At 48.0% G+C, this 26,840-nt stretch overlaps 1 protein-coding gene across 8 annotated transcripts; it reads left to right on the top strand.

The window, feature by feature from the left end:
- The first annotated feature begins 89 nt into the window (after positions 1-89).
- Positions 90-22,325, top strand: CPNE9 (copine family member 9). Of its 8 annotated transcripts, XM_005222576.5 has the most exons (20): positions 90-1,508; positions 2,027-2,067; positions 2,196-2,242; positions 2,338-2,441; positions 2,862-2,898; positions 3,396-3,472; positions 7,081-7,144; positions 7,257-7,360; positions 7,554-7,658; positions 9,347-9,388; positions 9,699-9,774; positions 9,882-9,935; positions 10,373-10,434; positions 11,147-11,193; positions 12,351-12,532; positions 12,761-12,888; positions 18,251-18,353; positions 18,999-19,056; positions 19,436-19,509; positions 21,923-22,325. In XM_005222576.5, exons 1-20 carry the CDS (start codon positions 1,441-1,443, stop codon positions 22,106-22,108), a joined length of 1,659 nt encoding a protein of 552 aa, XP_005222633.1. In that variant the 5' UTR covers positions 90-1,440; the 3' UTR covers positions 22,109-22,325.
- The last annotated feature ends 4,515 nt before the right edge of the window (positions 22,326-26,840 follow it).

Raw genomic sequence — 26,840 nt, 5'->3', positions numbered from 1 at the left:
CATCATCATTTGGTTGCTGTCTTTGTGGAGTTAATTAGAAGGTTCTCACTTTCCTTTCTTTTGCTAGAAGAAGGGGTTTTTATAGGGGGGGGTGGAGGTACATAGGAAGCAAGAAGAGATTGGAGACTTGGACGTGCCTCTTAATTCATGAGCCATGAAAGTCTCCAGTGAGATAGCAACACATAGCAACAGGCTCTTAAGGTGGGAACAGTGGTCCTCAGGCCTGAATGGGCCCCAGTCACTTGGGGAGCCTGTTTATCCATGCAGATTTCCAGGGCTGCCTGAAAGTTGGACTTGAAGTTGCTGAGATCTTCATTAAGCTGGGAAAAGGGGTGGGCCTATTTTTGGCCATGCCCTGGGATCTTAGTTCCCTGGCTGGAGATTGAACTTGCACCCTTGGCAGTGAAAGCATGGGGATTCCTAACTATTGGACCACAAGGGAATTCCCAAGTAATCTTTATTATTAAAAAGTTCAGCAAACAATCTGCTTTTGGTACAGGTGACCTGCAGGCCCTGCATTCAATGAGGGATTGGTTTCCAGGGCCTCGAAGGCAGTAGGTGATATGGGGAGGGTGAACCTGGCCGACCACCACCCTCATTTACTGTGTGATCTGTGGTGAGCTGCATCCTCACGGAGTATGTCTTCGTCTCTAACACCATGAAGTCATGTGGGTTCAAAGACATGGACAAAAGGTTTTGCACAGTGCACCATTTACTGACCTCTGACTCAACACAGAAGAGATCATTAGTGTAAATGCCCAGAAGAGGGAAATAATACCAATGAACATTTTTTGAGTATTTACTGTGTATAATCCCCTATGTTAAATCCTGTTTGTAGGTTATCTTGATGAAATTTTACAACACCCCAAGTATGTGCTATTATGGCCATTCTTACCAGTGAACTGACTCAGCCAATGAGATGTTGAGTAACTTGCCCAAGGTCACACAGCCAAAGAGAACAAATGTGTATTCCTATTCAGAGACAGGAAAGGCGCGAGTGGCAAGGGGAAGAAGCGGATTGTTGAGGGAGCAGCTCAGGAAAAGCAATCTACCCCAGTGCCCACTAGGTATCCGGGGCCGGTCAGCATTCTGGACAGCTCTTGTAGGGGCAGGCCTGGCTCTCTCCTCGGGGAGATGCACTGGGAGGACTCTCCCACCTAGTGAGTTGGAGTTCGGATCTGTGTAAGGTTCCTGGCCTACTGGAGGCTGCTCCAATGGAGTGGGGGCCCCCCGCGGGCCGGGCGGGGCTGCATTGCCATCTGGAGCCGCTGTGCGGCCGGCCACAGTGAAGGCGCGAGCAGCCAGAGCGCAAGCAGGGCTGGAGGGAGCGCAGCCTCCGCCACCACCGCCGCGGCGGCACATGGGCCGGCCCCGCCGCCGCTGCCAACCCTTGCAGCCCCCGTCTCGCAGCCTCCCGCAGCTCCGGCCACCCGACCAGCCATGTCTTTCAGCGGAGCCTCCGAGCGCAGCGTCCCGGCCACCAAGATTGAAATTACCGTGTCCTGCCGGTGAGCGGGCCATGCCAGGAAGGGCTTAGGCATTGCCCCAGCACCACCCAGCTCAGGGGCTCAGCACGAGCAGGGGGTAGACCCCAGAAGGAGAAGGATCGGGGCCGGGGAAAATCGCGGGTGCAGACTCAGGGGAGTTGCTAGCGGACGCGGGGAGGGGGTTTCCTTGAATAGCCCCAACCACAAAAGAGGGCTCAACCTAAGGCTTGAAGGGATGGGTCGCGGGGATCCAGTAGGATCTGCGCCCCAGGAGGGTAAAGTTCTGGGGGCTAACCCTCTTTCCTGGGCCCTTGGAGGCAGTCTAGACGCGTCCAGTCCGCAGAGAAACAGCTCTTGGGCTGAGATTTCCGGTGTTGTCCAGGGTGCTGATAAAGCGGGCCCCGGCAGGGTGTAGTTACGGGGGAAGGAAGTGTGATTTTGAACCCCGTGCCTCCCTAGGTGCCCACCTCTGGGTAGGGTACCAGCAGTGGGCTCCAGAATGATCCACTCGCTGTCCGTCTGTTTGTCTCTTTCTCTAGAAACCTGCTGGACCTCGACACCTTCTCCAAGTCCGACCCCAGTAGGCGGCACCAGGGTCGGGAGGGAGGGAACTTGGGGTCCGAGAGCACCTGAGGTCCGGGGGCGGGGAGGGGGGGGTGGCGGGCCGACCTGACGTCCTTCCCTCCCCGCCCCCGCTCCCGCCTGCAGTGGTGGTGCTTTACACGCAGAGCCGGGCCAGCCAGGAGTGGCGGGAGGTAAGTCCTGGAACCCTCACCCAGTCCACCGCCGCGCCTGGGAAGCACCTGCCCCCTTTAGCAGGCCCCATGCTGATTGTCCACTCCCCATTCAGTTCGGACGGACCGAGGTGATCGACAACACACTGAACCCAGACTTCGTGCGCAAATTCGTCCTCGACTACTTCTTTGAGGAAAAGCAAAACCTGCGCTTCGATGTGTGAGCCCCGCCCAGAAACCTGGCTGGATCCGCCCCCCAGCGGGCCCCCGACCTGGCTCCACCCCCGGGCCCAGTTCGGTGGCACTTTGAAGGACTCCTCTCTAGGCTTAGCACAGCCCCAAGTCTAGGTTGGCCACTCCCCAGGCCTAGTCCTGCTGACAACCCTTCTCCTTAATTGGCTCCGCCCCTTTCTAAGTCCCACCTCTGAGATGACCCTGCCCCCAGCTGGCCCCGGACTTGACCTTGCCCACGTCTGACTTCCTCTGACCCCGACTCCTGCCCCAAGGAGGTCCAGGTTGAATTCCGGTACAAGACTGCCCCACCCTCCACCCACAATTTTAACCTGGACTCGAAATCGGACCCCTTTTCCAGGCTCTCTCCCACCATCCCCTCCCCATGTTGGTCCCACTCTCTTCCCAGGTACAACGTCGACTCCAAAACCAACATCTCCAAACCGGTGAGTGACCATTCCCTCACGGGCAGGCTGGGCACACAGGCGGCGCTCACTGTGTGTTAAACGACCCTCCTTAGAACCCTCCTACCCCTCAAACCCGACTCGACCTTCTTCTGCCCCGAACCTGCCCTCCCTGCCCTCCTCTCCTGTTCCTGCCTCGGTTTCCCACCTGTGCCTCTTACTCACTGCTACTCTTCCTTCTCGACTGCTGCTGGGACCCTCAGAAGGTGAGGCTGAATGGGGCTGGGCGGGGTCAGTGTGTGTGGTGTGTGAAAGGTGAGGGGTGGGATGGTATCTTGGCAGGGTAGAGGCAGTGGGCTCCAGATGTCAGGACCAAGAACGGCGGCTTGTCTGGGGACCCCGTCCCTCCTCTAAAGCCCTGGCTGGGTGGTTCCACTGCCTCCAGTCGCAGTGGTCAGTGCAGCAGCAGCATCAGGGCTGGGCTGGGACTCTGCACCACCAGTCGCTCCTGTCCTCGCTGACTCTGTATCCCTGTGCAGGATTTCCTGGGCCAAGCGTTCCTGGCCCTGGGAGAGGTGATTGGAGGCCAGGGCAGCCGAGTTGAGCGACCCCTCACGTGAGCTGAACCCGAAGGGGAATGGGGGAGGGGCGGGCCTCCAATTCTCCTAAAGATGCAGCTGACTCTGTATCGTTGGAGGCTGGGACTGGTCAGGTGCCTTCAATGGCTCCCATCACCTCCTGGGAAAATTCAATTTTCAGGGCTTTGCTCAAGTCACTCTCAGCCCTGACATATCTCCTCTCTCTCTCACTCTCTCTCCTCACTCTTTTTCTGAATCTGATTCAGACTTTAAGGTCCATTTCCAAGTCTTCCTCACTAAATCAAGTTCTCTGGAATTTACATTACATTCACTCACTAAATATTTATTAGCACATTTTGTATGCTATACCCTGGGCTGGGTACCAAGGATTTATCCATTCCACAAACACTACTGGGCATATACTCTATGTGAGCCACTGTTCAAATGGCTTGGGTTGCAGTGGTGAACGAAACAAAGGCTCCTGCCCTCAGGGAACTTATGTAACAGAAGAGGGAGAGAAATAGTACAAAACTGAAATAATAAATAAGTAAATTACATAATGTGCTAGAAGACATGAAGTGCTGTGGAATGAAAGTAGAACAGAATTAGAGTGACCGGAAATGCAGGGTGATGGGTGTTGCAGTTTTCTGCAGAAGGGTTGAGGAGGCCTCATGGAAAGGTAACTTCGGAGCAATAATCTTAAGAAAGTAAGGGAGTGAGCTGTGCTGATACCTGGAGGAGGAATGTTCCAGGAGAGGAAACTGTGCAGAAGTCTGATGTGTTCAAAGAGCAGCACAGAGGCCAGTGTGGGTGGAACTGGGTGAGCAGCGGGGAGAAAGGAGGAGGTGAGCTTGGTGGATTCACGTTTAAGGCCTGGAAGCCACTGTGAGGACTTTAGTTTTTACTCTGAGTTGGGACTCAGTGGAGGGTTCTGAGCAGACAAATGCTCTAACTTGCTTTCAAAGGATGCTGCTGGGTTGAGACTACATCTTGGGTGGGCAAAAGCAGAAGTAATCCATGGTGCCACAAGTGAAGGAGGGGAGAATTAGTTAGATTCTGGATATAAATTGAAGATGGAGAAGCAGATTCCTGACAGACTGAATATGGACATGAGAGAATAAGAGGAGTCAAGGATGACACCAAGGCCTTTGGCCTGAACAAGTGGAAAGATGGAGTTGCCATAGAGATGATTTTCTTTTTTAGGTGAGGGAGGAGTAAGTTGTGGGAGGAAGTCAATGAGGAGTTCAGTATGACGTACTGAATTTCATAAATTTTTATTAGACAAGTAGATGTGTCAAATAGGCAATAAGAAACATAAATCTTATATGCTCTTTCAGGACATGAGATTAGATGAGATCACTAAGGGAGTGAGGAGAGAGAGAGAAGACCAAAGACCAAAACTCCATGAGTTGGAGCTAGGAAGGGAGACTGAGAAGGAGCATTAATGAAATGGGGGGATAACCAAGAGTAGGTGGTGCTGTCCTGGAAGCAAAAGACATGCATCAATGACAAGAGAGTGGCTGATCATGTCAAATGCTGCTGCAGTCAAGAAAGGTGAGGACTGGGAACTGGATAGTGGGTTTAGCAGGATGTCAGTCGCTGGTGACTCTGCTTGTCAGAGTTTTGAAGAAGAGGTTTGGATAACAGCCTGGTTAGGGAGGTTTAGAAGAGAATGGAAGAGAGAAATGGGAATTAGGGGTCTTTCAAGGAATTTTCCTACAAAGAGAAGAAGAGAAAAGGAGGGGTGGCTGGAGAGGGAAGTGAGATCAAGAAGAGGTTTGTAATATTTTAACCTGAAAAAAATTATATCACATTTGTATGCTAATGGAAGTGATCTAGTAGAATCTGAAAATCTGACATAATACAAAGAGGGAAAGAACTTCTCTGGTGGTCCAGTGGTTAAGACTCTATGTTTCCAGTGCAGAGGGTGTGGGTTCGATCCCTGATCGGGGAACTAAGATCCCACATGCCTCATGGCATGATCAAAAAAAGGGGGGGCAGTTGCTGGAGTGATGTCTCTGTACAGGCAAGAGGGAGGGTGTGGAATGTAGCACACAGGGGAGGGATAAATAGGCACATGGTAGTCATTTATAGCAATGGTAGGAAGGCCTCGTGTGGGAGAAGATACTGGAGGCAGGGTAGGTGTGTGGCGGGTCTGTGGACAGTGTCTTCTGGTTGCTTCAGCTTTGTCAGTGAAGTAGGAAACAAGGTCATTGGCTGAGAGTGAGGACAGAGGAGGAGGCTTTTTGGGCTGAGGAGAGAGGAGGAGGAGTGCAAGTGCCATCTCACAGCACTGGAGAGTGAAGGGACTCACTTAATCATACTGTGCATTCGCACAGTATGATTAAGGACCTTGAGGTTTGTGGTCACACATCTAAAATGAAACCAGTTAGCACGAGTGTGGGTTTTCCTCTGGCCGTATCCAGTTGCACAGGTGTGGTATGGGTTAGGCAGAGAATAGGATTTAACTCAGGCTGTGGTTCTGCCAAATAAGTAGACAGAAGTGAGAGAAGGGCTAGGGGAAAGGAGTAGGATGGAAGGGAACGATTATTATAGTCCAGAGTGACTGGAATTCACACTGGGTGAGGAGATGGGGGAGAAAATTAAGGAGAGAAAGAACAGTGAGAAGGCAGTAGCATCAGTGACTCGCTTCTGGGTGTGCAGGTGGAGAGTCCCTGCACTCATTACACACTATCTTTTTAAAGCACAGAGAGTCAGAGATCAAAAGAGCCAATGAAATGGTTCAAGTTCTCATATTAAAGATGACAAAAATCACATGGGCAAGTTGGAATCAAAACTTGAACTGAGAATACTCCCAACTTAGCTTCCTCTCTGTCACACTTCGGCTCTTCCAGAGTTTAGGGTTGGCAGGCACATATCCACAAGGCCTCTGACTGCTTGGAGACCCAAAGCAAGTTGGGGATGGATGTCCAGGCATATGCAAGTGTCTCTTCTTGGATCAGAAGAGGATAAGGCTGCCCTGGTCTTTTAGATCTCACTCTTCACAATCTTCTGAAAGCACAGCATCTTTGACCTAACAAACCAGTCCTTCTGCCCCAGATGTGGGTAGAAATTGCTGTCCCTCATTCAGGACTGTTGCATCACATCACGCTGTACTTGCCTATGGCCTTGACATCCCAGCTGCCCCTGGAAACTCCCTGAAGGCAGGGTCTAGCAGAGCTGGAAGATGCCAACTGGCCAAATTGTACCTAGAACAATGCCTGGCATATAGCAGAGTCTGCTTTGAGAAACAGAACCACCTTCATATCTACCAAGCTTACCAACTGCTTTTTATTCCATGCATTCATTCTCATCTTTTCACAACCCTAAGAGGTAGACAAGATTCCCATTACATAAAGAGAAAACCAAGGGCCCAAGGTAAGGGAAAACAACTTGCCCAGAACTCTAAATCCTGTCTTTCCCATGCTACCATTATGAGATGTCCACACAGGCTAAATTAACCCCTTCCTTCCAGACCAGAGACCCTCCCCAGTCCAAGTCAGGTCCTACCCCACCAGGGATGGAAACACTCGGGACAGTCAGTAAATGACAAATTGAATCCCCTGGCCTACCCAATCCCAGATTGGCCACCCCAATCATTGTTTCCTACTCTCCCCCCTCACAAAGAGGCTTTTTCTGCTTCCAGGGGTGTACCAGGCAAGAAGTGTGGAACCATATTGCTGACTGCAGAGGAGCTTAGCAATTGTCGGGTAATTAAGGGCCACATGCTAGACCCAGGAGGCTCTCTTCTCTCCCCAAACTCCCTTTAGTGGGCTGAGTCTGGGGGCAATTTGAGTGTCAATAGTCCAATGTCATCCACAGGACATTGCCACCATGCAGCTGTGTGCAAACAAGCTGGACAAGAAGGACTTCTTTGGGAAATCAGACCCCTTCCTCGTGTTCTACAGGAGCAACGAGGATGGCACGTGAGTCACTCTCCCACTATTGCTGTGGGCCCATTAGGGCTCTTAGGCTGGGACATCTTAGACTCCATCAGGACCTGAGCCCAGAATTCACTTAAGGCAGCACCCAATATGTGCTTAAACCAAGCATATGAGGCCCTGTCTCTGGGCTCAGTCCTACCCCAAAGGCAGGATCCAGTCCTCTTGTCCTCTCCAGGTTCACCATCTGCCACAAGACAGAGGTTGTGAAAAACACACTGAATCCTGTATGGCAGCCCTTCAGCATCCCTGTGCGGGCTTTGTGCAATGGAGACTATGACAGGTCTGCATCAGTATAAGCCAAGGAGTAAGGGGACAAGGGTGTGAGAGAGGGGTTCTTGGGGCAAAGAATGAAGGTTGAAGTGCCATAATAGCATTGGAGGATCCTGCTCAGTGAGGCAGTTTTGGACATGGATATGGGTGCATGGGAAGGCATATGAATAGCCACATGGATGAATAGGTAGATGGACGGATGGATGGGTGGATGGATGAATGGATGAAAGGGCAAGTGAATAAGTGAATGAGCAGATACATGGATAGACAATCAGACGAATGGATAAACTGGTGAATGAATAGATGGGTATGTGGATGGGTGTACAAGAGGACTGGTGGGTGGGATGGATGAATGGATAGCAGATGAGTGAGTGAGTGGACTGCTGGGTGGATTAGTGGATAGGTAGATGATGGGCAGATTAATGGATGGATGGCTAAATGCTTGAGAGGCAGGATGGGTATATGAGAGATTGGTGGTTGGTTGGAGAGGCAGAGGGGTGACTGAAAAAGCAGGAGGATAAACAGGTGGAATGACAGTACATTAATAGACAGACAGATGAATGGGTGGTAGAGGGAATGGATGGTGAGTGTGTCGTAGATGGACAGGCTGACCATATGAATTCACAAGTGGGCAGCGTGAACGTAGGTGAGTGGGCCCATAAGTAGATGGTTATGTAGACAAATGGATGATTAGATGGACAAATACCAGATGGCTGCGTGTTTGGTTGGATAGATGCATGGAGATACAGATGGATGCTTGTATGTATTGGTGAGTCATTGAAGGGCTGGATGTATAGTTATATGGGTGATCGAGTTTAATAAGTAATTGATTGGTAAATTTATATGGGTAAAAGGGTGACTAGATGGATGGTTGAATGAGCTGCCACATAGATCAGTGGCCATATGAGATGACTTAGGCATAGCTGTTAAGAACATGGTCTTTGGAACCAGGATGTCAGAGTTTAAATTTCAGCTCAGCAATTTACTTGCTATGGTCCTTAGTCAAGTTACTGGTTTTGGGGCCTCAGTTTCCTTATTCAAAAGTAATAATAGTATTAATACTTGCTTTATAGAGTGCTTGTTAAATTAGTCGGTGAAAGTGCTGAGAACAACGCCTGGAATACGTGTGTGTACTTAGTTGTGTCTGACTGTGCGATCCTCTGGTCTATAGCCAACCAGGCTCCTCTGTCCATGGGATTTTTCAGACAAGAATACGGGAGTGGGTTGCTGTCTCCTACTCTAAGGGGTCCTCCTGACCCAGGGATCAAATCCACATCTCCTGCATTACATGTGGTCTTTACCTTTTGAGCCATCAGGGAAGCAATGGAATTCCCTGGTGGTACAGTGGTTAGGACTCTGCATTTGCACTGCTGAGGTTCCTGCTGTTCAGTTCCTGGTCAGGGAAACAAGATCCCACAAGCCATGCAGCGTGGCCAAAATATTTTTTAAAAGTCAGTAGTAAAGAATAGTAATAGTACAAATAGCAGCAGCAGTAGTAATAGTGATAGTTCAGTAGGTAGCTGGGTACATTCATGGACTGATGAATGGATAAGACAGATGGGAGGAAGGTTGAGAGAAGGACAAATGGATGGATGGAAGGATGATCTGTATATAGTCAAGATCATCTTGACTATCATGGGTGGGGGTGTCTCAGACTTATCCTACAAACCTAGCCTATGTTTATCTCCAACATTTCAGAACGGTGAAGATTGACGTGTACGACTGGGACCGGGATGGAAGGTAGCACTGCCCTCTCCTAGAATTAAACCAAACAGTTCCCTGAAATATGTAGCACACTAACTAGGAACCCCAGACTAGCCTTGGGAGCCAGAGAGGAAAAGAAGGGAAGAGACAGTGTGCCAGAGAGACAACTAAGGGGACCAGCTGTGTTCAAGGTCCTTCTTTTCCTCTTAGGTTGGTCTCTCTTCTGACCCAAGGCCCAGTGCCTGGCAGACCAAGTAGAGGCAGGGGACAGTGAGGTTAAAAGACTGGTTTCAGGGGTGGCTCCAAGCCAGCAGCAGTCGCTTACCTGCCCCTGGCCTCATTGCAGCCACGACTTCATCGGTGAGTTCACCACCAGCTACCGAGAGCTGAGCAAGGCCCAGAACCAGTTCACAGTGTATGAGGTGAGAGCGCAGGCCGGCCCAGGTTTCCCAGGCCTCCACCCCAGGTGTGCTCGGTCTGTGCTCCCTTCCTCTGTGTCGCACCGTCACCACTACCTTACTTCACTTAGGTACTTAACCCCCGGAAGAAATGTAAGAAGAAGAAATACGTCAACTCGGGAACCGTGAGTACTCCCGAGAGCTCTGGCCCTCTGTAGATCCTTCTGGCTCTGTCCCCAGAATGGGGACACCCAGCATGACCACGCGGTGAGGGTGTGGGAGAGCTATGGTGCAGACTACTTGCACACAGTGATGCTGGATACAAGGTGGCACCATTTCAGTTTTCCTTTTGTTTCGTTTTTTTTTTTTCTTGTTTTTCCTCTCACCTAAGAAAATTTGTTTGATCTTTTTAATCTTTTGCAGGTTTTTCGGGGGGGGACCCTAAGTTTTATTTCATGATTTAATACACTTATGGAAATCCAAGTATGTTTCTGATGGCTTCCCCCTTTGCCCTTTCAGAAATCGGACAGGATGGGTCAGGGGCTGGAGTAGAGTGCCTCTTTGCCTTTCTCTAGCTCAGCCACCTTTTCCAAGTAGCAGGGCTGCCTCTTCTGTCCCACAGGTGACGCTGCTCTCCTTTTCTGTGGACTCTGAATTCACTTTTGTCGATTACATCAAGGGAGGGTGAGTCACAGCCAAGCTCCAGACTAAAGTCCAGCAATGAGTTTCTCCCAGTTCTCAGCCTCAGTGTTACTCTTCATTAATGGTCAGGATCCAATGAGATCATGAAAACAAACTTGAAAACACTTGGCAGACTATAAAGTGCAGGGTGCTGTCCACCGTAGTTCTCTCCATAGGGCTGCCTTTCAGCCCTAGCTTCCAGCCCCCCTGGGAAGATGACAGACCAGTGGTCTCCCGTAGCCTTACTGGAGCCCAGACAGAAGATATGGCGAGGCAAGAGGGAGAGGCCAAGAGAGAAGGAAAAGACAAGCAGACTGTAGGGGACATTCTCCTTGGTTTAGTGGATGCAAGCAGACGTCAGTAAGGTACTTTTCTTCTCTCAACCTGATTTTCATGTAAAATGGAGATGTTAATTACTACTTCAGGACTATAGTAAGGGTTAAATTAAATTATGCATATTATGTGATGAGGTAGGCATTTAGGAATGAATGGGGCATGTGGGAACACACTCCCCAAAGTGTGTTCTATGGGCCAGCAGCATCTGCCTCACTTGGGATTTTGTTAGAAATGTAGAATCTCAGGCTCCACCCAGACCATCCAGATCATAATTTACTTTTTAACACAATTCCCAGGTGATTCAGTTGCGTACAAGTGTTTGAGAAATCCTTAGTAAGTATTAGTCCCTCATTTCTCAATCCATCTATTTCCCCAACAGGACACAGCTGAACTTCACAGTAGCCATTGACTTCACAGCTTCCAATGGTGAGGCATGGATGGGGAACAGGGTGCGGAGGGATTCTAAAGAAGTCATTAGGGATGGGCCTGAATTAAAACCTGGGAATAAGAGTTAACCTATCCAGGAAGCCCAGGCTTGAGGCAAGGCCCAGTCAGGCTAATACTGGGGCAGGAGTGTTGTGGGGGTAATGGTGGGAGAGAGTACAGAAAGGTTTAAGTGGGTAAATGGATCAAAGAAAATCGAAAGGATAAATAGCTCTAGATAGCTTGAGAAGTGGATGAGTAAATGAATGGATGGGAGGGAAGAGAAGTATACTAACAGATGAATACATAAATGGGTGGATAACTGTGTGGGTAGCTAGATGAATAGAGTAGGCAAATGGGTCTGAGTGAGTACAATAGGCTGAAGAGGTGGATGCATGAACTGGAATGTAGCTGGACAGCTGGACAAGTGTTTAAATTGGTGAAATAGATGAGTGGACAGGTGGATGGATCCATATGAGTACAGACAGACAGGTGAATGAATGGGATGGATAGAGAAGGATGAATGAATGAGTAGATGGACAAAAGAATATGGTTATATGGACAGATGGGAAAGAAAGAGAAATGGCAGGTGAGCAAGTAGATAGATGGCAGGCTGGCTGGCTGGATGCACAGGTGGGTGGCTAGCTGGATAAGAGGATGGAGAAGCAGATGGATAGAGATGAAGAGATAGATGGATTTACGGCCAGTGGAAGGGTGAATAGATGTATGAGCAGGTGGATGAACTGGTGGATAGATATAAGGGTTGGTACATGGATAGTTTGAAAATGAACATTTGGATGACTGAGTAAAATAATAAGGAGTACATGGGTAAAGAGGCTTCTCTGGGGGCTCGGTGGTAAAGAATCTGCCTGCCAATACAGGTGACATGGGTTCGATCCCTGGGTTGGGAAGATCCCCTGGAGAAGAGAATGGCAACCCACTGCAGTATTCTTGCCTGGAGAATTCCATGGACAGAGGAGCCTGGCGGGCTACAGTCCACAGGGTCATGAAAGAGTCAGACACGACTTAGAGACAAAACACCAATAGCATGGGTTAAGAGTGGATGAATGGATAGGCAGCACATAGATGCAACAAAGACAGGCAGGCGAATAGATGGATCATCAGTATGACCATGGGGTGGGGCTCCTGTTTCCCTACAGGGAATCCCCTGCAGCCCACCTCCCTGCACTACATGAGTCCTTATCAGCTCAGCGCCTATGCCATGGCCCTCAAGGCAGTGGGAGAAATCATCCAGGACTATGACAGTGACAAGCTCTTCCCAGCTTATGGCTTTGGCGCCAAGCTCCCTCCAGAGGGACGGATCTCCCACCAGTTCCCCCTGGTACAGTATGGGCCAGATCCTAGACTCCACACTCTGGAATCTGGCCCACCCAAGTTGACAAAATTCTACTTAGGTTTTCTTCTAAGGGTCAAGGACATGCAGAAGAGAAGGATCTAGGGGAGGGTGGCAGAGCAAGGAGGGGAGCTGGGCTGGAGTCTGGAGGGGCGTATGAAAAAGCAGTGGAGAAACGCAAGAGTGAGCAGTCCAGCAGGGTATCTTCCCTGACAGAACAACAATGATGAGGACCCCAACTGCGTGGGCATTGAGGGTGTGTTGGAGAGCTACTTCCAGAGCCTGCGCACAGTGCAGCTCTACGGGCCCACCTACTTCGCCCCTGTCATCAACCAGGTGGCCAGGTAAGGAAACTGGATGGACCTGGGGGAAATTAAGGGGACCAGACAGGGGATTGCGGAGAAGGCGATGGCACTCCACTCCAGTACTCTTGCCTGGAAAATCCAGGACGGAGGAGCCTGGTGGGCTGCAGTCCATGGGGTCGCTGAGAGTCAGACACAACTGAGCGACTTCACTTTCACTTTTCACTTTCATGCATTGGAGAAGGAAATGGCAACCCACTCCAGTGTTCTTGGCTGGAGAATCCCAGGGACGGGGGAGCCTGGTGGGCTGCTGTCTACGGGGTCGCACAGAGTCGGACACGACTGAAGCGACTTAGCAGTAGCAGCAGACAGGGAATTGACTTCCCAAGGATAGTGAATTTAGGCTTTGGGGAGAGGGTGAAAGTTTCAATGTTGGCCAAGCTCTGGTATAAAGAGGTTACATCAGGCCTTATTCTAAAGTAGAAAGAGTGTCAGTGAACTGCCTCAACCCCACTTCCTGGGAACAACAAACCAGGCCTCAAGTTTGGGGAAGAGAGGACCTATACAACAGTGGATAAGGCACAAGCTTTGGCATCAAACCTGGGAGTGACCCCGGGTCCACCACTCACTAACCTCATCTGACCTGAAGCAACTTAACTTCTTTCTAAGCCTCCATTTCATCCATGTAAATGGGTATAATAATGGATAATAAGAGCATCTTCTTTTTATAGGGTTATTGGGGATTTAAAACTAGGTAACAATATAATAATACTTAGCACAGTGTCTGGCCCATAGTCAGTGCTCATGGTAGATTAAATCATGGTAGATTAAAATGAGCTCAAATTGTAGATTAACGATGGAAGAGTAACTTCTAAAAACAGAAGAGTAACTCCAAATTTTCAGAATAAAAACACAAAGCAAAGAAAATCCAACTTACATATCAAATGATTTTTTTTGGATTTTTTTAAACTATATTTCAATACATAAATTTGTATGCATGCTTTAAACAAACTATATTTCAAGAATGAGAGAGTCTAAACAAAAAGTATGACCAGCACCAGCATTTAAGTTTTCTGATTTTTAATGCAAATAAAATAAAATGATTGAACTAAAACCAAACGTATGTCAATGAACTTAAGTTGGATAAATTCACCTAATAAAAGAAAAAGTTTCTCTGATTGGATAAAAAATAATAATTCTACTATATGCTAAGGGCTTCCCCGATAGCTCAGTTGGTAAAGAATCCACCTGAGACCTTGCTCCAATTCTTGGGTCAGGAAGATCCCCTGGAGAAGGGATAGGCTACCCACTCCAGTATTCCTGGACTTCCCTTGTGGCTCAGCTGGTAAAGAATCTGCCCGCAATGTGGGAGACCTGGGTTCGATCCCTGGGTTTGGAAGATCCCCTGGAAAGGGACAGGCTACCCACTCCAGTATTCTGGCCTGGAGAATCCTATGGACTATAGAGTCCATGGGGTTGCAAAGAGTTGGCCACAACTGAGTGACTTTCACATACATGCTGCTGCTGCTGCTAAGTCACTTCAGTCGTGTCCGACTCTGTGCAGCCCCATAGACGGCAGCCCACCAGGCTCCCCCATCCCTGGGATTCTCCAGGCAAGAACACTGGAGTGGGTTGCCATTTCCTTCTCCAATGCATGAAAGTGGAAAAGTGAAAGTGAAGTCGAGCAGTCGTGTCCGACTCTTTGCGACCCCATGGACTGCAGCCTACCAGGCTCCTCCGTCCATGGGATTTTCCAGGCAAGAGTACTGGAGTGGAGTGCCATTGCCTTCTCCATTCACATACATACTATATGCTAAATAGAAGAGACCCATGTAAAACAAAATACCTCAGGAAACTTGAAAGTAAAAAGATGAAACAAACAAACAAAAAAATAATAAAAGTGGAAGAATTTCAGGGAGATATATATATCTAGAGACTCCATTTTCCTCTAATAAAGATTAGTTTATCTTCTAATTCATCATGAGATAATAGTTTCTTTAATTACAAAAGTAATGTAACATTGCTGTTGAAATTTTAAGGATGGAGAAATTAAATAAGAAATGACCCAGAAAATGGCCCATGAGAATGTGAAGATATATACACACACATATATATAATATATATATAGTTAATGATAGTCTTTTCCTTATGTAGCCATAATGGCAGTCAAATTTGATGTAACATTTCACTACTGATCTTTTCACTTAATAATGGAACCTGAGCACATTTTCTTTTGTTATTGTTATTAAACAGACTTAAATATTATCTTGGGCAAATTCGCTGATTCACTCATTCATTTACTGATTCAATGAACATTCCATAACGCAAAATGTAGCATGAATGTGGGCTGTAGAGCTAGACTAAGTTAATACACCCACTCTACTGCTTACTAGCTGTGTCACTTTGGGCAAGACTCCTAACCTCTCTGTGTCTGTTTCCTCAACTGTAAATGAGGATAATAGTAGCTACATCATGGGGCTGTTGTGAGGACTAACTTAATATTCATCAAGCACATAGAACAGTGCCTGCCACATGGTAAGTGCTATAGGTGCAAGCTATTACTGTTACTATTATTATCATTATTACTATTCAAAGGGCATCTGCGTGTGCTCAGATATCTGCTGGGGCACTGGAGATTCAGATGAATCAGATCTAGTTTCTGCCCTTGAGATCTCCCGCCTTGGCGCAGGAGACAGAAATATAAATAAATCATTACCTTCTACAGGCCAGAGCTTCCCAAACTTTTCCAGCAAGTCGCCTGTTGGCAAAGGCAAACAACTGCTTCCCCTAGGGGACACTGGGGGCCCGGTTGAAAGCAGCCAACCTGAAAATGTCTTTGAAATCCCCGTATTTTATCTTAACAATTCATGCACATTTTACATGTTTCTGACATTGTGTCCATATTTGCTATAATTTAAGGCGTGGGGAGGTGTGTTTTAAGTATACTTAGAGTCATCTAGCTTTATCCACCAGACCATATAGTGTAATGGGTGCTTCAGGTATCCTGTGACCTTGAGTTCCCCTTGGCATACATGTTGGTACACTCATGGGTGTAAGGACCCAGGAAGGGCGGACAACCCATCTTGGTGGGTGGCATCCAAGAGACCGGAGGCAGCCTAGTTGTGGAGGGACCTGACTTCTTGGCTGGGTGCAGAGGGCGAACTGGACTTTATCAGAGGAAGATGTGCAGAACAGGCCTGGCGGCAGGAACTGCATGTGAAGAGCACAGAGGCATGAAGGGGCAAGCTTGGGAGACAGTGAACAGTACACCTAGATCAGAATGTGCAGCGTGCACAGAGGAGTAGCCAAAAAGCAGGCGGGAATGAAGCCTAGAGGCATCAAGAGCTCAGGTTTTAGGCTTAGTCGGTCAAGTGTGGACTGGGGCCCCAGCTTCACCACCCCTTTGGAATGTTATTCCTCATGCCTGTAAACTTCACTTTGGAATAACAAATGTGCCCACCTTATAGAATGGTAGTGAGGATTCAATCAGATCACGTATGTCAAGTGTGCAGCCATGATTTTGATGACCACAGATGCCTCTTCATTGCCTGCCACCCCAAAGCCAAGTGGGGCACAGTGGCTTTCCCCAGCCCATGACCCAGCTCCAGGTCTAAATGGCCTTGGGAGTGCCAGGCTTCTGCAGGGAGCTACGGATGTGCCTCCCAAGTCCCCAAACCCTTCCACACCCCTCAATGTTCCTGCTCACAAATCCCTTTGTGAGGGGGCCCTTACCCATTGCTCTGACCTCCTCTCTCTTCTGTAGACCTACCTGCATCTCCTAGAACACGCTCTCTCTTGGTTTGCACATGCCATTCCTTCTCTCTGGAACATCTTTCCTTTACCCTCCCGTCCTCCCCCCACCCCACCTCTACCTCCACCTCCTCCTGGCTAACTCCTCCTCACTTTTCAGGTCTTAGGTTAGATGTCATGTCCTCAAAGCCCTCGCCTCACTGCATCGTCGTGCTGTAAGCATCCATCTCCTCCCAGGACAACATCTGATTCTCTGCTGCAGGCTCAGCACCAAACTTGGTGCCTGACCCACAGCAGGTGTGCAGTGATTATTTGCAGAATGAGTGAGTGACAGGAAACGGTGGCAGCCCAAGCCTATGAAGAGGCTGCAGCCAGAATTCAGGAAAAGAGCAAAGGCTGCTAGGGAGGATCATGGCCCACTCCCACCCTGGGCTCTGGGCAAAATCAGCTGTAGCTGTTTGAATTCTCCACTCTCACTGTGCTTTCCTCTGGGTTTTTTATATCAAGCTTATATATCAGCATTGTCTGATAGAACTCTCTGCAGTGACGGAGATGTTCTGTATCTTGTGATGTCCTGTATGGTAGCTCCCAGCCACATACAGATAGTGAACACCTGGAGTGTCGCTAGGGTGAACAAGGAACTGAGGTAATTTTATTTAATTTATATAAATTTCCATAGGACCTGGCGACTGCCTTACTGGATAGTACAGCTCCATCCTTTCCAATCCTCACAGGGTTTGAGACTAGAAGTCAAGAGGCCAAGTCTGCCACGGCCTTTGTGCTGTCTGAGCTCTTGTTTCTCTTATGTATAAAATAAGGGGACTGGACTCAATGACTTCTGAACTCATTTCAGATCAAAAAATCTTGGGAGTCAAAGTGAGAGAAGGAAAAAGACTCTGGGAGCAGCTGTTAAGACTGGGTGAGGACCCAGAAGCCTAGGCAATGGGATGTGATGAGCAGAGGGAGAAGGGAGGAGGAGAAATGGGTGAGAGAGGGGAGAAAGAAGGCCTTCAGTCTTTGGTCTTGTATAAACACCAAGATCATTCCAGGGCCAACAAAGTCCTGGGTGATCTGGGCCCCACCCCATTTCAATCATATGGTCCCTGCTGCTCCCCTCACTTTCTGCGCCCCAGACAGGGTAGACTTCCTCTGTCTCATCACAGGGACTTTGTCCATGCTGTTTCTTCTGTCTGGAATGACCTCCCCTCCCCTTCACTTAGCCTCCTCTCCCTCCTCTTCTCCTTCATCCTCCAACATTGTTTCCTTAAAGAAGTCTTTATTGACCTGGGCCATGTCAAGATCCCTTACAGGACGCTCTCATAGCAGTAGCTTTTTCTCTCCCAACTCTCCTCACAAATGCTATTCTATAGCTATTTCTGTGATTCTTGGTTCAGTGTCCACTCTCAAGAGGACTGGGGGGACTGTTTCTTTCTCACGATGCCTAACACAGTAGCTACCATAGTAAATGCTCTGTGAGTGTCACTGGAGGGATGGTAGGAGGGGCAGGCAGCCAGCTCTGGGGAAGGAGCATGAGCTTCCGAAGCCCCAGTGCTTGTCCTCTGCTTACAGGGCCAGCTGGGGAAGTTTTAGGGATAGACATTCCTTTGGACTCTCTGGGCTTTCAGCTGAATTCTGATTTTAGCCTCTCCCCCAGGGCTGCAGCCAAGATCTCTGATGGTTCTCAGTACTACGTTCTGCTCATCATCACTGATGGGGTCATCTCTGACATGACACAGACAAAGGAGGCCATTGTCAGTGTAAGTCTGAGGAGGGTTTGGCAGGAAGAGGTCACTGTTAATAACTGTCCAGGGGTTGAGATTTTGCCCTACGTGCAAGCTAACAAGTCAGGCTGCCAATTTCATGGATGCTCGCAGTGGACACAAGACTTCTGGATCAAAAGCAAAGGTGTGTGGGACTTCCCTGGTAGTCCAGTGGTTAAGACTCAACACTTCCACTGAAGGGGGCATGAGTTCAATCCCTGGTCGAGGAATTGAGATTCCACATGCCACTATCCCAGCAGTAGCAACAGCTCAACTATCAGCATTGGCTCTGATTCACTAAGTCCACTTCCCAGAAGATAATGTGCCAAGGGCCAGATTACCAGTGGGTTGTATTATAGAACATACACCCTGAGTGTAGAAAACCTGAGCCTTTTATCGTGAGACATTTTATTATACTAGACAGTAAACAAACCTGCCCTTTGCTGTATAGGAAGACCCTGTATCTTTCAAGGCTGTTACATATGCAGACATACTTGAAAAGATAGTCCGGCACAAAGAGAAATCAGTGCCTCTGCTTGTAAGATGTGCCAAAATATTATACACAGAGAGAATTGTCCCCCAACAGTCACTTCCCTTGTTATGGCTGCTCACCCCAACAATTTCCCCTCTTTCCCCTCACAGGCCTCATCACTGCCCATGTCTATCATTATTGTCGGTGTGGGACCAGCCATGTTTGAAGGTGAGTAAGATGAGGGGTTTTGATGAGTGAGACCAAGAACTAGGGAAAACAAAGGAGGATCTGGGAACCCAGGCCTGTCTCATAGAGAAGATAGGATGGATGCCTGTGTCAGACCTTGGCCAAGTCAGACCTTCTCTGAACCATTTCCTCATTATAACCGAGGTTGTTGATACAAATACTTCCCTCCTGGGGTTCCTAGGATGATGGAATGCATGGGAGGGAATAATAATAATAACTCCATTACAATGCCTAATATTTGTAGGACTTTGATACAACCATTAGGTGGTCTCTTGATGACTCCAGAGGGGAGCGAAGAGGCAGAGGGCAGCATGGGTTGTTGTGGGAAAGGTCAATCAGCTGAGGGGTGTCTTTTCTGCAGCTATGGAAGAGCTGGACGGTGATGATGTGCGCGTGTCCTCTCGGGGACGCTATGCCGAGCGCGACATCGTTCAGGTAGACCTGCTGTCATGAGGTCAAAAGGAAGTCATGGTGTCAAAGGCATGGTGGGAAGGAGGGGTTAAGTTAGCAGCCATTCCCCTTTACTGCCTTCCTTTTTTTTTTTTTTTTCCCAATTTTTATTTATTTATTGGCTCTGCTGGGTCTTCATTGCTGCATGTGGGGCTTTATCAAATTTACGGGAGTGGAGGCTACTCTCTAGTTGATGTGTGTGAGCTTCTCTTGTTGCGGAGGTTGGGCTCTGTGACCCGTGGCCTCTAGACCGTGGGCTCAGTAGTTGTGACGCAAGGTCTTAGCTGCCTCAAGGCATTGGGATCTTCCTGGACCAGGGATTGAACCTGTGTCCCTGCATTGGCAGGTGGATTCTTAACCACTGGACCACCAGGGAAGTCCCTTTACTGCCTTCTTAATCATTTACCTTTCTTCCCTTCACTCTTTCGGCCTTCCTACATTCATTCAACAAATTCTTTTTGAGAAACAGGCAGGTTGCTGCAGCCATGGTGGATTCATAGTGTGAGAGATCCCCAAGGCACCTGCCCTCTAGTGGAGGCAGCCAATAATAATGGCACAGTTCATTAGATTGTGCTAAGTGCTCCAGAGGGACAGCAAACGCCACAGTGAGAGTCTGTAACTGGGATCTGATTAGGCAGGATTGTCAGGGAAGGCTGCTGCTGCTGCTGCTAAGTCGCTTGAGTCGTGTCCGACTCTGTGCAACCCCATAGATGGCAGCCCACCAGGCTCCCCCATCCCTGGGATTCTCCAGGCAAGAACACTGGAGTGGGTTGCCATTTCCTTCTCCAGTGCATGAAAGTGAAAAGTGAAAGTGAAGTCACTCAGTCGTGCCCGACTCTTAGCGACCCCATGGACTGCAGCCCACCAGGCTCCTCCATCCATGGGATTTTCCAGGCGACAGTCCTGGAGTGAGGTGCCATTGCTTTCTCCATCAGGGAAGGCTACTACGAGGAAATTACATTGGAACTGAAATCTAAAACAAGGCATAAGCATAACAGGCAGAGAAGCAGCAGGTGGGAAGGCCCTTAATTCAAAATAACTGGCCCAATCATGGAGAAGGCAAGAGGCCCGGGTGGCAGGATCACAGCAGTGAGTGGAAGAGGAAGGCAAGGCCCTGCCAGTCATGGTGAAGTTTGGGGCTTTGTTCTAAGATAGTTAGAAACCTCTTGAAGGATTTTAGATAGAGAAGTGAGATGGTCAGTCTTGCATTTTGAGACATGCAGAGAGGCTGCAGGAGTGCGGACTACAGCAGGACAAGGGAGAAGGCAGGGAGATCTGTTAGTGAGGAAGCCTTCGAAGTAGTCCAGGGATTTGGATGGGAATAGGAGCAGTGAGGAGGGAGAGGAGAAACAGGTTCAAAAGACAATTTAAGAAAAAATGTATGAGAATTGAATATTTGATTAAATGGTGATAGGGAGTCAGGGGGGCTTCAAGAATGATTCTTAGTTTCATAGACTGAGCCCCTGGGTGAGTGATAGTCTCACTTGCTGGGAAAGGAAAGGCTGGAGGAGGGGCAGATTTGGCAGAAAAGCCTAGAATTCAGCTGTAAACACACTAGACTTGAGTTATCTAAGAGGAACGAAAGGGGATGTGATATGGGCAACCAAGTTGTGACTCTGGGCCTTAAAGAAAAGAAGGTAGGGATGGATGTATAAATGTAGGAGTTACCAGGGAACAGGGTTGTTTTTTTTTTAATTGAAATACAGTCGATTTACAATACTGTGTTAATTTCACGTATGCAGAATAGTGATTCAGTGCTTTTAGTTTATACTCCATTTAAAGTTATTACAAGATAAAAGCTACAATACCGTGTTATACAGTTTATCCTTGTTGCTTATTTATTTTGTCTATATTAAGTAGTTTGTACGTCTTAATCCAGGGAACAGTTTGTAAATGTGTTGAAAGTGTATGAAATCACCCAGGAAGAGAATTAAGAAAGAAAAAGCATCAGCTTTAGAGATTAGGCAGACCTAGAGCATTGGGGTTGGTGCAGGGAGGCATCCAGAAAGGTAGAGAAAATCTAGAAGAATGTAATGTGTCAAGAGTGGGAAGTGTTCAGGAAGATTATAGTGAAATGTAATGGAAAGCTCAAGGGGAGTCAGCAAGATGCGTGACAATCATTGCTTGCTGGACTGATTGGGGAACATGGTACTGTTGACTTCGTTAGCAAGAGCAGTTTCAGTAGACTGCATGAAGCCAGGTTAGAGTGGTTTAAGGGTGAATGGAAGGTGGAAAAAAAAGTGGGTGGGGAGAAAGCAAATGTGGAAAGTTCCTCTAGATAAGGTGGGAAAGCAAGTGATGCTTGGAGATGTTAGGGGCCAAAGAGGGAGCCTCCGCCCCGCCACCCTCCCCGGTCCTCTCTCTCCTGGCCACCCACATCTGATCGTGCCTGTCACAGTTCGTCCCATTCCGAGACTATGTCGACCGGTCGGGGAACCAGGTGCTGAGCATGGCCCGACTTGCCAAGGATGTGCTGGCGGAGATCCCAGAGCAGCTACTGTCCTATATGCGCACCAGGGACATCCAGCCTCGCCCGCCACCCCCTGCCACCACCAGCCCAACGCCAGCTCCAGAGCATCCCTGAATAGCCCACGTAACCAACGCCCAGCAGTCTGCCCGCCTGCCCACCCATTGCTTCTGCTCAAAATCAGAGGCACCTGGAACCTTGGACCTCATTGGGAGGGCAACTTGGAGGATCAGTATTGGCTGGTCGAGCCCTCTGCCCCATCACCCACAGAAGGGCCTGGCACTGTCACCACCTCCCTGCCTTCTTGCCAATAATAAAGCTGATCTTTACTTCACTTCTGTCTCATGGGTCTTAGGAAGGGAGGCTGGGATGCCCAGGGTCTGGGACACACCAAGAGAAAGATGGAGCAAGGACAGCTTCAGCTAGGGATCATCCCCATCCTAACACACATCCATCTAACCCTTCTTCAGATATTCTTCAAATACTTTAAGAAAGAAGTGAATCTTTATGTGTGTACATTTTCCTGAGGAGAAAGGCCCATAGCTTTTATCAGATTCTAAAAGGGATTCTTGACCTCAAAAGGGGTCAGCTTTAAGATCAGTTCAGTTCAGTCGCTCAGTCATGTCCGACTCTTTGCAACCCCATGAACTGCAGCACACCAGGCCTCCGAGTCCATCACCAACTCCCGGAGTTCACCCAGACTCACGTCCATCTAGTCAATGATGTCATCCAGCCATCTCATTCTCTGTCATCCCCTTCTCCTCCTGCCCCCAATCCCTCCCAGCATCAGAGTCTTTTCCAATGGGTCAACTCTTTGCATGAGGTGGCCAAAGTACTGGAGTTTCAGCTTTAGCATCATTCCTTCCAAAGAAATCCCAGGGCTGATCTCCTTCAGAATGGACTGGTTGGATCTCCTTGCAGTCCAAGGGACTCTCAAGAGTCTTCTCCAACACCACAATTCAAAAGCATCAATTCTTCAGTGCTCAGCCTTCTTCACAGTCCAACTCTCACATCCATACATGACCACAGGAAAAACCATAGCCTCGACTAGACGAACCTTTGTTGACAAAGTAATGTCTCTGCTTTTGAATATGCTATCTAGGTTGGTCATAACTTTCCTTCCAAGGAGTAAGCGTCTTTTAATTTCATGGCTGCAGTCACCATCTGCAGTGATTTTGGAGCCCAGAAAAATAAAGTCTGACACTGTTTCCCCATCTATTTCCCATGAAGTGATGGGACCGGATGCCATGATCTTCGTTTTCTGAATGTTGAGCTTTAAGCCAACTTTTCCACTCTCCACTTTCACTTTCACCAAGAGGCTTTTTAGTTCCTCTTCACTTTCTGCCATAAGGGTGGTGTCATCTGCATATCTGAGGTTATTGATATTTCTCCCAGCAATCTTGATTCCAGCTTGTGTTTCTTCCAGTCCAGCATTTCTCATGATGTACTCTGCATATAAGTTAAATAACAGGGTGACAATATACAGCCTTGACGAACTCCTTTTCCTATTTGGAACCAGTCTGTTGTTCCATGTCCAGTTCTAACTGTTGCTTCCTGACCTGCATACAGATTTCTCAAGAGGCAGATCAGGTGGTCTGGTATTCCCATCGCTTTCAGAATTTCCCACAGTTTATTGTGATCCACACAGTCAAAGGCTTTGGCATAGTCAATAAAGCAGAAATAGATGCTTTTCTGTAACTCTCTTGCTTTTTCCATGATCCAGCGGATGTTGGCAGTTTGATCTCTGGTTCCTCTGCCTTTTCTAAAACCAGCTTCAATATCAAGAAGTTCACGGTTCACATATGCTGAAGCCTGGCTTGGAGAATTTTGAGCATTACTGTACTAGCGTGTGAGATGAGTGCAATTGTGCGGTAGTTTGAGCATCTGCTCTCATGGGTCTAGTTCAAGTTTTTTGAGTGAGGATAATTTAAAAAGCTGATATTTTCTTTGAGTGAAGGGAAGTGAAGTGAAGTCACTCAGTCATGTCTGACTCTTTGTGACCCCATGGACTGTAGCCTACTACGCTCCTCTGTCCATGGGATTTTCCAGGCAAGAGTACTGGAGTGGGTTGCCATTTCCTTCTCCAGAGGATCTTCCTGACCCAGAGATCGAACCCAGGTCTCCCACACTGTAGGCAGATGCTTTACCATTTGAGCCACCAGGGAAGTCCCATTTTTTTTGAGTATTCACTACATATCAGACATTGATAAGTAATTTACATGCATCATCTTATTTAATCCTCACAGCAATCCTGTGAGATAAGCACTGTGTTATCTTTTGCACATGAAGAATCTGAGGCTCAGAGAGGTTAAGTCACGTATTGAACAGAACCCAACAGTTTGGCTCCAGAGGCCAAGAGGTTAACCTGCAAATCTCTTCCTGGAGTGTCAATTTTATTAGGATGTTTAGGGAAAGAAGGCCAAAGGAACATTTCATGCAAAGAGTGGCACAGTAAAGGACAGAAATGGTATGGACCTAACAGAAGCAGAAGATATTAAGAAGAGGTGGCAAGAATACACAGAAGAACTGTACAAAAAAGATCTTCACGACCCAGATAATCACGATGGTGTGATCACTGACCTAGAGCCAGACATCCTAGAATGTGAAGTCAAGTGGGCCTTAGAAAGCATCACTACGAACAAAGCTAGTGGAGGTGATGGAATTCCAGTTGAGCTATTCCAAATCCTGAAAGATGATGCTGTGAAAGTGCTGCACTCAATATGCCAGCAACTTTGGAAAACTCAGCAGTGGCCACAGGACTGGAAAAGGTCAGTTTTCATTCCAATCCCAAAGAAAGGCAATGCCAAAGAATGCTCAAACTACCGCACAAGTGCACTCATCTCACACGCTAGTACAGTAATGCTCAAAATTCTCCAAGCCAGGCTTCAGCAATATGTGAACCGTGAACTTCCTGATGTTCAAGCTGGTTTTAGAAAAGGCAGAGGAACCAGAGATCAAACTGCCAACATCCGCTGGATCATGGAAAAAGCAAGAGAGTTACAGAAAAGCATCTATTTCTGCTTTATTGACTATGTCAAAGCCTTTGACTGTGTGGATCACAATAAACTGTGGGAAATTCTGAAAGAGATGGGAATACCAGACCACCTGACCTGCCTCTTGAGAAATCTGTATGCAGGTCAGGAAGCAACAGTTAGAACTGGACATGGAACAACAGACTGGTTCCAAATAGGAAAAGGAGTTCGTCAAGGCTGTATATTGTCACCCTGTTTATTTAACTTATATGCAGAGTACATCATGAGAAATGCTGGACTGGAAGAAACACAAGCTGGAATCAAGATTGCTGGGAGAAATATCAATAACCTCAGATATGCAGATGACACCACCCTTATGGCAGAAAGTGAAGAGGAACTAAAAAGCCTCTTGGTGAAAGTGAAAGTGGAGAGTGGAAAAGTTGGCTTAAAGCTCAACATTCAGAAAACGAAGATCATGGCATCCGGTCCCATCACTTCATGGGAAATAGATGGGGAAACAGTGTCAGACTTTATTTTTCTGGGCTCCAAAATCACTGCAGATGGTGACTGCAGCCATGAAATTAAAAGACGCTTACTCCTTGGAAGGAAAGTTATGACCAACCTAGATAGCATATTCAAAAGCAGAGACATTACTTTGTCAACAAAGGTTCGTCTAGTCGAGGCTATGGTTTTTCCTGTGGTCATGTATGGATGTGAGAGTTGGACTGTGAAGAAGGCTGAGCACTGAAGAATTGATGCTTTTGAATTGTGGTGTTGGAGAAGACTCTTGAGAGTCCCTTGGACTGCAAGGAGATCCAACCAGTCCATTCTGAAGGAGATCAGCCCTGGGATTTCTTTGGAAGGAATGATGCTAAAGCTGAAACTCCAGTACTTTGGCCACCTCATGCAAAGAGTTGACCCATTGGAAAAGACTCTGATGCTGGGAGGGATTGGGGGCAGGAGGAGAAGGGGATGACAGAGAATGAGATGGCTGGATGACATCATTGACTAGATGGACGTGAGTCTGGGTGAACTCCGGGAGTTGGTGATGGACTCGGAGGCCTGGCGTGCTGGGATTCATGGGGTTGCAAAGAGTCGGACACGACTGAGCGACTGATCTGATCTGATCTTAGGGGAAGACATTGTATATGAAAACATATACTTTATAGTGGGTCGAATGCAAGTTTTATACTAAGATAAATTAGAAGTTTCCAGGCGTTTTAGGCTTTGCCCCAGAACCCTGGCAGACCCTCTCACGCTCCCCGTTGATGGCAAAACTGGACAGGCTAAGCAACAAGTACTGTTTTACAAGTAGACTCTTCTTGGCACCCAAGTTGTCAAAAGCCCCCCAAAACTGACAATAGAGTTGTCGAGTTCAGCTTTACAAATAAGCAATATGAGGTAGGAAGAATTTAACAAATTGCCCAAGTTCACATGGCTACTAAGTGACCCAGTCACATTAAAAGTAGCTGTTTTGACATCATGTAGCCTTTCCCCGCCTACCTACAAGGTTCCAGCATCTGAATCTTATTTTACTTACACAGTCCGTTTTACACCCAACCAGCATTTTGCACCGCCCCCAAACAGGCCGCTACTTTCAGATCCACACCTTTGCTCCAGCCCTGCCCTTTTACCTTTTCCAAGCCCCGCCCTTTCCCTTCAGCCTCGCGTGTTTTTTCCCAGCTCTATCCTCTCCCCAGCCCAGCTCCAAGTTCCAGGCCCATCCAAAGCCCCGCCCTTTCTTTTCTGAGGCCCCCTCTTCTGTTTAGTCCCACCCCTCACCCCCGGTTGAGTCCCTATTCTCCTTACTGGGGCCTGCTTTACAGACAGCCCCGCCCACTCCCCGCAAACCCCGCCCCATAGATTGGATTATTCTC

The sequence above is a fragment of the Bos taurus genome, chromosome 22 (genome assembly GCF_002263795.3).
Source record: "Bos taurus isolate L1 Dominette 01449 registration number 42190680 breed Hereford chromosome 22, ARS-UCD2.0, whole genome shotgun sequence".
Lineage (NCBI taxonomy): Eukaryota > Metazoa > Chordata > Mammalia > Artiodactyla > Bovidae > Bos > Bos taurus.
This window is presented reverse-complemented; position numbering and strand designations above follow the sequence as displayed.